This window comes from Apteryx rowi, unplaced genomic scaffold, assembly GCF_003343035.1.
Source record: "Apteryx rowi isolate R43461 unplaced genomic scaffold, aptRow1 scaffold_1, whole genome shotgun sequence".
Classification (NCBI taxonomy): Eukaryota; Metazoa; Chordata; class Aves; order Apterygiformes; family Apterygidae; genus Apteryx; species Apteryx rowi.
In genome coordinates this window covers 4,758,009-4,770,714 of record NW_020447196.1, presented here as the reverse complement: position 1 = coordinate 4,770,714, position 12,706 = coordinate 4,758,009, and the positions used below count along the sequence as shown (strand labels likewise).

General features: G+C 36.9%; 1 protein-coding gene across 1 annotated transcript in view; it reads right to left on the bottom strand.

Annotated features, from left to right (window-relative positions):
• Positions 1–3,168: 3,168 nt before the first annotated feature.
• Positions 3,169–12,706, bottom strand: part of CHST8 (carbohydrate sulfotransferase 8) — a 146,980-nt gene continuing 137,442 nt past the window's right edge. The window contains exons 2-3 of the mRNA XM_026059929.1: positions 7,282–7,319; positions 3,169–4,504 (exon numbers count right to left, since the gene is read on the bottom strand). Coding sequence (XP_025915714.1) covers positions 3,353–4,504; positions 7,282–7,319 — 1,190 coding nt within the window. The 3' untranslated portion in view covers positions 3,169–3,352. The remainder of the gene's footprint in view (positions 4,505–7,281; positions 7,320–12,706) is intronic.

Genomic DNA, 12,706 nt, shown 5'->3' with positions numbered 1-12,706 from the left:
GCTAAAATACTGAAAAATTTTGCAGAATGAACCATGCTGAAAAAAGTTCAATTGCACTATCAAAAATGAAAATGTCAGGGTTTTTGTATGGAGGAAAAATGACAAAATAATACAAATGGAAATGAGCAGTCTAAAAACATAACATCTAGTAAAAATTGTTGCTTTTTTATTAAGCATTTTGATTGATATGAAAACATAAGTTACTTGTCTGTGGCTTTACCTCTTTTTGATCCAAGATAATGCATCTCTTCTGGTATTTGTTATCTTGACAGATCAGTATCTTTTTTCTTTCTCTTTAGAACACTTTCTTGCCCTGTTTCTGCTAGTCAGTAGGGAATAAGAGATCCAAATAATAAATGTGAATTAATGCAACCAGCCAGTATTAAGCATTTTTGAGTATTTGGAAGGAAACTTCTGTCCTCCTTGAAATATTGTAAAACAGATGTTATTGTGCTGTATACAGTTTGCTATAAACATATGAATGATTTATTTGACAATCTTTTTTTGTCTTTAAACAAAGTTTGTCATCCAAGAAAAAACCCTACCAAAGTCTTAATCTTCATGTCTCATTAAAAATCTTACTCCTCTCACCAGCAAAAGCTTTTATTAGAGTAGTTAAGGCTTTTAATTAAAAAAGTTGGAAGGGAAGGTTTAGAAAAAGCACTACAATTAGATATTGGAGTTAGAAGTACAGTTTTGCTGGTATTTCTTTCTATTCATACAGCAAACACTTTACTGATGTGTAACTATACCAATAAAGTCTTTCAGATGTAAACTTGACCTTGTGGTTGTATCAGTATTTTGGTAAAAATAGCACTTCTATTTATACTGATTGTGTGTGTGTAGACCAAACCAAAAAGGAATTGGGGAAGAGGAAGGAGAAAGCCAGGTCTTCACTGTGGATCTAGCTGTAGGATTAAGTTCTCTAATCTTTCCATTAGAGCTCTCAAACTAGCAAAGATCTGAATACAAACGATATCCAGCTTTACCTTGGCCACATCATGGAGATACCCTATAAGTCTGTATGTTCTCTTCTGCTGTAATGGTGCTGCAATGAGATGAATTAAAATTCTCCTCTCCGTGGAGGTTGACCTCCTGACCTGAAGGAGTTCAGCGCAGGTCTGCAGGAGCAGTGCTAACACTGTCTGCGCTGGGACTTTGTCCTGCTTTGGCAACTCCCAAGATCAAACCCTAAAAGAGAAACTATGTCAATTTACAGAAATCAACCCCTGTCTTAAGCACTCGTGTATTTATTATATCCTTTCTTTGTATTTGTGAGCATCTGATTTCCTTAGCTACCAGGCAAATCAATTGCATCGATTAGAGTGCCATCACTTTTTAGAGCATTAAACGCCATTAAATGCTAAGGATGGCATAACTCAAATTCCCTGTGTTGTTTTTGCCTATATGAAGAAATCGTACCACTATCGGAATCAATGTTTTCCTTTTTGCACTGAGAAGAGATTAATGCCCCTGGTATGCCCTGGATACTCCTCAGTGTGACCTAATGAGGAAGGTTATCAGCCATTCACCTGCTGCCTGAGCAGCCCAGGTGAATAGCCCCTAGCTTGTTTCTGCTGATTTGAGCCAGGCTAGCAAAGATCCGGTTACTTTAAATAAAAAGGCTTGTTCCATAGTCATGCGAGTAGATCAACAGATATCTGAGCAGCTGGAAAGGAGGACAGGCAGTTCACTGCAGCAGCAAGGTGGTGATGGGGAGCCGGGGCAGGCAGGGAATGGTAACTGGTTCCAATGGTAGAGCTCTGTCTGGGCATCAAAAGGACAGAGCTACACGTACAATTTTTTTTTTTTTTCTGAACAAAAAAACTTTGTAGGAATGAAATTCTAATGTCAGAAGTCTTATAAATCATGTGAGACTTTGTCACTAAAGCTTTCAATGCAAGGTATTTTTCAACCATTTTTTCCTATTAATATTTAAAAAAGCAAAATAGAGATGGGGTGTTTCTGTGGAAAATTCACTGTATGGGTGAACTGAGTGAGCTTTTTTTGGGATGGGGAGAAGGAACCTAATTGCAAAGCTGTGTGGAACAAAGAGCGTTTCTTCCCATGTGTTTGCACAGCGCTTGTTTTGGTGGAGCTCTGATCTTGGTTGCGTAATACAAACCTAAGAAATTACTGGGTCTTTCAAGGTTGGCATCATTGTAGAGGTTGAGACGTGTTCCAGTAAGGCCTTCTAACTTTTTAAATCATTATTTCAAGTGGTTAAATGATTACATGTGAACAAGGATACACTATAAAAAATTAGCATGAATATTTACAAAAGCAGCAGAATGGCCAGTACTTGATTCTCGCAAGAGGTTTCTGCTAGAGATGAAAGAACTTGTCTTCACTGAAATATAGAAAATGAACCACTGAAATAAAACACCTGACATGTTCTCTGCTTGTTTTGAAATCAAATCTAATTGTTACTGAAATAAATAAGTGCAAATTGTTTGCAGCAATGAAAAGAACTATCCTGTTGGGCAGGAAGTTGCATTTACTCTTGCTTGTTATTATAAAGGAAACATTTGATATTCCTGTTGACTACAAAGATTAAACTAGAGATTTATGTTAATGCAAAGGATTAAAAGAATCTTAATAACATGCATAAAGATGTAAATGTTCGTCTGCATTTTATCTTCTTGCAGATGAATATGCCATAAGGGAAATATCAAAGGGGGAGAACACATCCTCACTCTGAATTGCAACATCTGGTTTAATACTGCATTCACATGGTCATTAAGTATTAGTTGTTTTCACCAGTGTGCTTTTGAACAGTATAAGTGTGATAGACTTTTTTCCTAATTTAACTTATGAATATCAGGAAATAAGTCTATGACCAGCTTCAAATACATAGTGCCTATTTAGTATATGGTTTCATTTGTTGCAGATTTCAAAGAATTGTAAATCTATTCCTCAGTGTTTTTTCTTGCTTCTCTGTCACTTTCTAAGACTTCACTTTCAAAATAGTGAAGTACTTAATAAAATATTGGATCCACTTCAGGACTGTCAGTCATGTTCCCCCAGTTTCAAACAGTCCTTCCAATGCAAACGCAAGCCACATCAGCATGGAAAATTATGTGCTTTATTTGCGCGCCCTGACATGTGAGATTATACATATATGTACATACATTTTGTACAGAGAAATTATAGAAAAAATATGATTTGAAAAAGGAGGCAATTAAGGTGAAGATGTAAACATCACTAACCATTTATGTTCTGTGTTTCTATGTTTTTTTGTTGCTCTTCAACCAATTGTTTACTAAAGAGACAAGTGTATATATAACAGGAACCACCTGGATTTGTTATGCAATTCAACTGATATGACCATAGAAGTGACCCTATTCTCAAATCAGTATAAATCTTCAAAAGGTTTTGAATAGTTAAACATCAGATAATCCATATAATAAAAATCATAACTGCGTTGTCTTTGAGAAGGAGAAAGCTGTGCAAAATATTGTTGTGTAATTTTAGTGGTAGTTCTTTCATCATTGGAGTGCCTGTCTTTAAACTTAGGGAAAGTCAAATTCTGCGGAGCACCAATTAAGTGCAAGAAAAAGTTTGCATCTTCTTCCATGCTTTCAAATTTCCCAACAAAGTCATAGTCTATTAAACATGGGCTGCAAAGCCTGTTGACGTGATCCCAGTGGATGTCCATACCCACTGGCCTATGTACATCAAGGAGATATTGAATGAACTCTTTAAATTTGACTCCAGAGCCTGTCCTTAATGCTTCTTTGGTGGCATTGGCACGATATCTGGAAATGATGGCTTTTCCAAAAACTGGGTGATAGTAATTGTTTGGATGTTCAAACTTGTCCCGAAATGCAGATACCAACTTTTCAAAAGGTTCACGAATGAAAAGCATCTTTGTGTAAGTGTTGAGCCTGTGATAAATTCCTTTGCGATCAAACCCATCCAGCTTTTTTAAATAGTTTCCGTAATGCACTGTGTTGTGCTGGATATCTTTTGTGGAAGAAGCCAGGCCGTTAAGAACCATGAGCACCCGTTTCCAGTTAGAGCAGCCAGCTTTTGGTACTTCACAGTATAAAACTCTGTATTTATCTTCTACAAATATTCTAGAAACATGATAAGGAGTGATTATTCTTCTATTATTACTCTTGTATTTAGAACAAGTTTCCCTCATTATTCTCTTTCTTTCTCTTTGGATCTGATAGAGACTTTTCCACTTGTTATTATTTCTGTCCTCAGATTTAAGTGTGGGCAGGCTGAGAGCGGAGCTGTTCATTGAAATCAGAATAGGGCTCTTTTTAATTACAAATCTCCTCCTCCGTTTGTGGAGCCTCATAGAATTAATTTCCTCACCTTTCTGTTGATGTTCTTTCATCACAGACATTACGCTGCTTTGCCTTCTGTCCGTGCTATGAAGCTTAGTGGGCACGTTTTCAGATAGGTGTAATGAACCGCTCCGCTTTACTGTTGCTACTCCATCTGAAGTATTTTTTCTTAATCTTCCATGCTGGTTATTGCTGGAAATGCAGTCCTGATGGAAAAATAGATGAGATGTTACTAAACAAGGAGTTTGTCACTATTAGCAGCTTGTACAACTTAATGTAGGTCTGCTCATACAGCTCTGCGATCAGCAGAATTGTGCAGCAGAGAGCACTGCTGGGGCCCTCATGGGTAACAACTCTTCTTTGTTCTACATCTACATGCAATTAAGAGATGAACCTGAGCTGGTAAATGCCAGGCCAGATCTGGATATCACTGTATTTCGGTGGTGCCTGTACCCAGGTTTTGACAGAGACTTGCCTCTTAGATGCATGGGCCTGTGGCTACCTTTTGTGGAAATGTCAGTGTTTTGAGTGTGTGTGTGTGTATATACGTATATACATGTGTACGTGTTTTGTTAAGTATTCCGGACTGCCTGTTGAGGCACTCGGAAAGCTGTTGTCTCCTCCAGTAGCTTCATTTTGTAGTGCAGGTGACTGTGCATAGACTGGCACCTAATAGGGCAGGGAGGCCTGTGCTGCTTGCACGGGGGAGTGAGGATGCAGAGGGAGCAAGCGGGGGGGAGTGGAGCAGAAAGGACTGCAACGGGAACGTGCAGGCTCGCTGGAGGGGAAGCGGATGTGACGAGAGCAGCGTAACCAGGCGCCTAGAGGGATGCTTGAGTGAGACGAGGCTGGGACCAAAGCGATAGAGACTCAGTGAGAAACAATTTGAGAAGTACGTGGTGGTTATAGAAGCTGTAGCCTGGATTAGAGGGAGTGAAAACAGAGGAAGGAAAGTGGGTCTATGGGTAAGGGATTGCTGGTACCTGCTCTTTTTCTTCAGGTGGGTTGCACTGCGTGGTACTCCTTGGCGCACAGCTCAGATGTGCTCCATTACTGTCTGCTTCTCAAAGCAGCTGAATTTAATCCCTGTCTACATGTTTATGCCTCTCAGACTGAAATTAGGTTCTGGACCCTATTTAACTACATGTCCATCCTGGTTTTGAGAACTCACCTGGGAGCAGAGCTGTGTATGAACTGCTAGGGAGTATTTCAACAGAGGAAGCAGAGATAGTCACAGAATGTATATTGCTTACTGAAAATATTTAACACAGGTTTTATAAATTGCAAACCTCTGATTTTCAGTCTTTATTTTGCTTCCTAATAATATTATGGGTGACTTCAAACACAAGACATATGGTGAATTTTAAGATGTACAGTATGGAAATTAATTAATCAAGATGGCAGATTAAGTCTTAAAAATTGTAATAGTGATGTTACAAGTCTCTTTCTGGTTGGCTGAGATATGGCAGAAGGCTGTGCACTTTGGACTTGACTTGGATCACACTGAATGTGGTGGAAAACACTTCCTGAACTGTTGAACTTTCCATGGATAGCTCAGTGAGCATCTTCAGCAGAACCTAGATTAGATTATGATTTTCTTGCCTTTCAGTTATAGAAGAGATGCTGTAGCTAATTTATAACCTGTATGACGCCACAAGTTTGTTATCTTGCCACATCCTTTAAGGGTGAGAGAGAGTCTCTCTAGCCCCAAACTTCTTTTTGAGGGAAAAAAAAGATAACTCCAATATTCACTACAAAAAGCACGGGTGACAAAAGAGAAAAAGTTAGATTGTTTAGTGACTTGCTTAAATTGGTAACTATCATTTAAAACTCTAACAGAACACATCAGTATTAAACAGAGCTTGTAGAGTGCTGTGCAGGCTGTAGCAGAACCAAGATGAAACAGTCCTGTCTTTTTACTGCTACATACACTGTATGCTGAGAAACAAAGCAAAACATCCTCTACACTTGTTTTCTTTTATAATGGTCATCAAAGTAATGTTTCTAAAATGTGTGTCTGTGGGGGTTCTTTTTTTGCCTTTTTTTGCCTGTTCTGGTAATGATGGTGTCATGTCATATGCCAAATGGGAAACCAACTGATAATTTGTCATAAAAGGCGCTATATATTCATTGATGGGAATGATTATTGTACTCTGCTCTTGTCTTCAGAGGTTGTTTCCAGTAGTCAAATGTGTATTTAAGTTTCTGTGTCTATGTAAAAGACCAGCTATGATGATGTATTTTTAAATATTAGCCTTTACAGAATGGCTGAAATTCAATCTTATTTAATCATGATATGGTTGATATTTCAAGATGATCATGTTCAGACTCCCTAGATATTTGTAACTACTGATGGTGAAGATGAATCTACAGTTTTACATAAGAGGAAACTCTAATACCATGATTTGAATGTCTTCCATTGATACAACTCATATTTGCTCCATCGAGAAGGTCAGGCTGGAGCCGTAGAGGTGGAGCAATGCGAGCTGCATCGCACTGGTTTATCCCGGTGGCAGTGCCTGGCGAGACAGCTGGCGGCTGCACAGTTGTTCACTCACCCACTTTGCACTTGTCCTTTGACTACGAGATAGCGAGGAGCTGTGATGGGCTGTCAGGGCTGCTGTGAGTGTGCTAACAGCCACTAGATGGAGGAATCTCACCAGTATTTTTCTCTAGCCTGTTTTTAATATACCTCTCAGGCCATCCATCTTATCAGTAGAATTTTGCACAGAATGTTAATATGCAAAGTTTACAGTATGTCTTAGCAATATCCAATCTAGTAAAAAACCTCATAAAACTGAAGCTGCATAGCTTATCAAATTCGCATTTTAAAAAGAAAATATGCAGTTCATAGCAAAGCTTTGATGCATCATTTCTATTCAGTGCTTCATGTCCAGTCTAATGGCCTATCTGACCAATCTCTATCCTTGCTCCATGTTCAGAATCTGGATACAATTTTCCTTATGTATTTCTGAAAACTTACTTTTTTGGGTTGCTGGAATCCCATGTTATATTTTATTCCTAAACAAAGAAAGAAATTACAGTCATTATTTAGTAACGATACAAACAATGGTTTGATATTTTTGTGTGACTGATATAAGTGTGTGTCCTCTCCTTAACTAAAAGGAGAACAGGAACAAGCTCCTTTAGTGCAATGATATATAGACCAATGATGAATCGAAATTAATTTATATTTCATAGTAACAATATTCCTCTTTATTTATAGCTGTCAAAAGCAATTGCAAAAGGGATTAAATGTCATTACCTCCCCTTTTACAGATGGGGAAGCCGAGATGGAGAAAGAAGTGATTTGCTTAACCCCGGCTAATAGACCAGTAGCAGAACTAGAAGCAGCTGGAACTCCTGATTCCAGGTCAGTGCTCTAAAAAAGACTCTTTGTGTACTTACCTAAAGTTGATGTTTGACTCTCCAAACTTTGGGACTGTATGGTACATGTTCGTACTAATAGCTTTGCATTGAATGCTATTCTTTGCTGTAAAACCTACATAATGTACAGTGGAGTTATGTATAAATGTTTGTAGAGTTTTGGAAGGCAAAAAAACAATACACAATTGTAAGTATTTTGCCAAATCTTCTGACTTTACAGTGAAGGCTACCTGAAAATATAACAATAAATATATGAAAACCCTAGAAAGCAATTCTGGTAGATGCACAAGATCCTTTTACTGTTTCTAGCCTCTGCTAGGAATAAGTTAATAATACAGGATGAGTTATTGAAAATGCTTATTTATGACATTGGTTTGGGGTTTTTCAAATTACAATGCTGCCATCATCACTGTCTGTGCTACTTGAGAGGACTCCAGTTTTAAGGAATGATTCTGCATTGCAAATCCACAGCCTTTTGACAAGGACAGTTACAGGTAAAGATGTTACAAAGCATTATAAGTGAAAGCATCATTGGAATGGCTCAGTCCAATCAGATTAATTTTTGTAGTGTAATGAAAGCTTTCAGAAACACTGTACATGCCTTAGTTATTCACATTCTTTAGGTTACTTAAGGCAGCTACTCAGACTTGCATAATCAATCACTTTTTTTTTTTTTTAACAGAACTACAAACTGATATTAAGAGTGGAATCTGAGTCAAATTGCTATGGCTATTTCTATGGGTTAGTGCTCATCTAGCAGTGTGCATCAGTGTGTGGGGTTTTTTTGTTTGTTTTTTTTCCTCTCGTGTATGTGCTTTAATTTCACTCCAGTAATTTGTTAGTAATAAACTCAAGGTGGATGGGAATATTGTGGTTCACTATCTATCAGAATCACAGGGCATCTTTTTTACTTAACCAGAAATAGGTCCAGACATATTTTACGGGGAGGCACAAGGTGTTTCAACCCCCCCCCCCCCCCCCCCAAAAAAGAAACTTAATTAAATCTGCAGTATCCTGGTCTGAGTTCTGGAGGATTAAAACTGGTTATATTGCACAAGGCTTTAGGAGATTTTACCAAGCTGTTGTTGCACAGTCCAATTCTTGATATGTTCGGTTTAAGAAACACATTTATTCCATTGCTGTGTAATACGCTACAGAACAATGAAAGTATGGAAATTATTGTCCTAAAAGAATGGCAAAATATGAGCGTCAACACCTTGAAAGTACTAATACTAGAGCATGGGTGGCCTGTTTAAACTATAAAAGCGTTCTGGTTGTCAATAGCTGTAACTTCTCCCCCCTGGACCCCCTCCCCCAACCCCCTTTTTTTTCTTTTTTAACCCTAAAGACACAACTGTAAGCCACTTGAGCTAGATTTGTGTTGGCTGCTTGACTTCCAGTCTAAGGCATTACTAATACAGCTACTTGGAGTAGTTACTTAGCTTTTACTTTAGGCCTTATTGTAGCAGAGCTTGAAATTAAATATTTTTTTTTCTGTGCAAGTTGAGAATATTGTTATACAGTCTCTATTCTTGTAGGCATAAAGCATATGTGCCAAGTTCAGTTGTGAAAAGCTAAACCTGAAAAACCTTCTCTTTCTGAAAAGAAACTTAGCTTGGTGTTGTGGGTTGGTCATTTCTGCTCTTGTGTTATATGGATATCTTTGGTCTCTTGTGTATATTTCCTACAATGCACTTGGTAATTCTCATAATAATGTTATTACAGACAACAGTTACCACTCTGTTCAGTATCTGTGTTATTCCTCTGTTAGGTATTACATTTTTGGTCTTTCTTGCATTTCTAAATCAGTCTGAGCAGTGTTATGTCATGCCTCATTCTTTTTCACAGATCTTGGAGATATACTTTGGTTATTGATACTGTCAACATGCCTAGGCAAGAATTTACGGATTAAAATGTTTATCCTAATGTGAACTAATAATACTTGCCAGTATAAGATAGGAGAATAGTTTTGCACCCCCGCTCTGCCCAAAAGATAAGACCTCATAATGTCTACAAAATCATGTTTCATCTTTGCACTCCCTTTTTGAAAGCACTTTGAGCTTTTCACAATTAAAAACAAATAGGTAAGAAAAGACTTGATAATTTATTAAAAAAAATAATAATAAAATAAATAAAAAAAAGTGAGCCGGTATTTTGGACAGAATCAGATGTAAATATCTGAGCATTTTCTGTGTCCAGATTGCAGTGTAAGACTTGAGGTTAATTTTTTCAGGATCATTTAGTCATGGTCATTTGTCCTGACTTCAGTGGAAGTAGAGATGGTTTGTAGCAAAGCCATACACTCAGTGTAATTAGCTATAAAAGTATATATCTGCTATGAATAATAATAATAAAAAGTAAAAGTGTGAAGAACAGGTAGGAGACCTGTATTTTTTCTATGATTAATTACAAGTGATTCTGTCTTTGTAGCAGTGTTTCATAAATGTAATTTTTTTGAAGCACGAATACTTAGCAATGCTGTGTTGTGCTTTGAGAAATTAAAAATAGTAAATGTTCTTAGCAGAAGACGAGTAACTATTTAAAATGATTCTTCATTTACTGGTGTTAACACATGATCAGAACAATTCATATTCAATGTAGATGTTTGGTGAAGTGTTTGCCAATCTCTTGAATGTGTTCTGAATTTGTAGTTTCTAAGGCTTGGCTTCTTTCAGCTCTCTCTGATACAGTCTGTCACTTTGGATTTGAAGCTACATGGAAAAAAAACCCACTGTGAACTTGGTGAAATTGTATTGTGCAGATCTACTCTGCTAATCAAATCTAAATTCAACGTTATGCTACATCTTTGCTATTTTGGCACTAACATCTAAGAGCTAGAAAGTAACACAAATTATAATATTTTTGCCATAAATAAATGACTGGTACCTGTTGCACCCAGGTAGAGTTAGCGATCATTCAATGTTTGGTGCCAAACATGACAATGACCAATATCTCAGTAGTGCTCAGACAGAGAAGAAATAGCTGAGAGACAGAATAATTCTAACAACTATACGTAATTTATGTCTGTTTTCATGTGTTGTGTGCACGCAGCCATGATTTTCCAGACCCGAGCTTGGCCTATGTTTCATGCCTGCTTTTGTTGTCTTTCATGAAATACGAGCGTTGTGCTTCATCCAGTCCTACCATATAGTCAATCCCATTGTGTGCCTTTTTTTTTTTTTTTTAATGCTACTAGCAATACAATAAAATGGCCTTCATCTTCCCTGTGTAATATTATAGAGCTTTGCCTGTCTCCCTTCTCCTCTGTTTCTGCTTGAAGACCTAATTTTGGTTTGCCTCTGGTGTTTTTCTCTGTTCTGAGACTACACTACAGCTGAAATGTTTTTTTAATAAAAATGAAAACTTCAAGCTGCATCTGTGATCCCTTCCCTTAAATGTGCTTCCATGAGCAGTGTATACTTGTTTGCGTCTCCTTAACTGATTTGTGAAATATATACTCTGGTAGGGCCATTAATAACATTGCATGGACTCTATGTCAGGTGTCCTATTGTCATGTGCTCCAGTTCTTACATTTTTGTTTGGAGAAGACAACAGGTACTTAATCAAGAATGAATAGTAGATTAAGACTAAGAATTCTGATTAGCATGAAAAATCTTTATGTTGAAAAGTATTTTTCTCAGAATATTAGTCAGATCATTTAAAACTGGAAAAAATCCCTAACTGTTAGAGATCTGCCCAGTTCTGATCCTAACTTATTCCAGTGTCTAATTGTTTACATATCTGAGTTAGATTACTCTTTCAGGCAGAAAAATCTTCATGATTTTTAAGACTGTCACTATTGTAAACTATTTGTTTTTACATATATTAAAAAATACATAGGTATATATTTGGAATACTTTTTAAATTTAGAAATCTCATGTTTGAAAATACTTTTTGTTTTGAAATTGAGGCCTAATCAATAGAACAAACTGTATATGTGTGTATAGATGTTTTTCTTGTATTTTATATATAAATATAAATTATGAATTTTAGATAAGGAAAGATAGATATATTTGACAGAAAAAAATCAAAAGTCCCTGTCTAAGCCACATAATACACTACCTGGTTTAAATACAGACAGGAAAATTAATGATGCAAAGCAAAGAAGGCTTAGCAAAGCTGTAGAACATGTGAAAGTGTGTGTTAAGAAACAGGTGAATCTATACAGTGAACTTCTTCGAGTCCCCAGTGAAGCTGCAAATACACAGTGTCATTTTCTGTAAATGAGGTAACATTTACAGTGAGTGCTTTGGGTAAATGATATAATGCTGAGCTCTTGTCAAAGCTAAATGTCTAGAGTCAGGACACACATTGTGGTGTTTTACAGAAAAATGTGAAGTAATACGTTTCTGACACTATATTGTCCCATTTCACCTTTGTTTCACACTAATTGTTTTAATGGTGAAGATGATGTAAATAAATCTTACTGTATTCTCTATGAATGCCAGGAGACATGCAGGAAGACCTTGAGCCTCCTGATATCTGACCAAAGAACTTATCCATCACTCCTGAAATGAATGAAGTCAAATACAGTCTCTGTAGCACCTTTCACTTTTACAGCACCTTTTTGTATTTGTGGCGGAGAAATTATATACACAAGAATGATTCTATTTACGTATGAATTGGAAGAGAGTGAATTACCAGGGAACTCATTTGCCATACAGCTTTTTCAGAAACCAAAGAATTAGATATTACTGTAATTCATTCTGAGTTCCACTGCTACAGTATGCAACATTTAGTGACTTTTTCCACATTAGATCACAAAGCATAGTAAGAGCATAGTAATTCATTTCCATTCCAGCTTGTTACACATGAGAAGTAGAGAGGCTTCTAGCCGCATTTGCCAAGCTTATATTTTTTAGGTAGTCAGGTCTTGGAATTCCAAACGCAAATATTGATTGCCTGAAACCTTCATATTAGTGCTGAATTCTAGTCTGAAAAATTGAAATCTGGACTCATACAGTGAGTCTTTAGTATGAGTCTGGATTAAAATGCAGGTATCTGACTTCTAATCATGATGT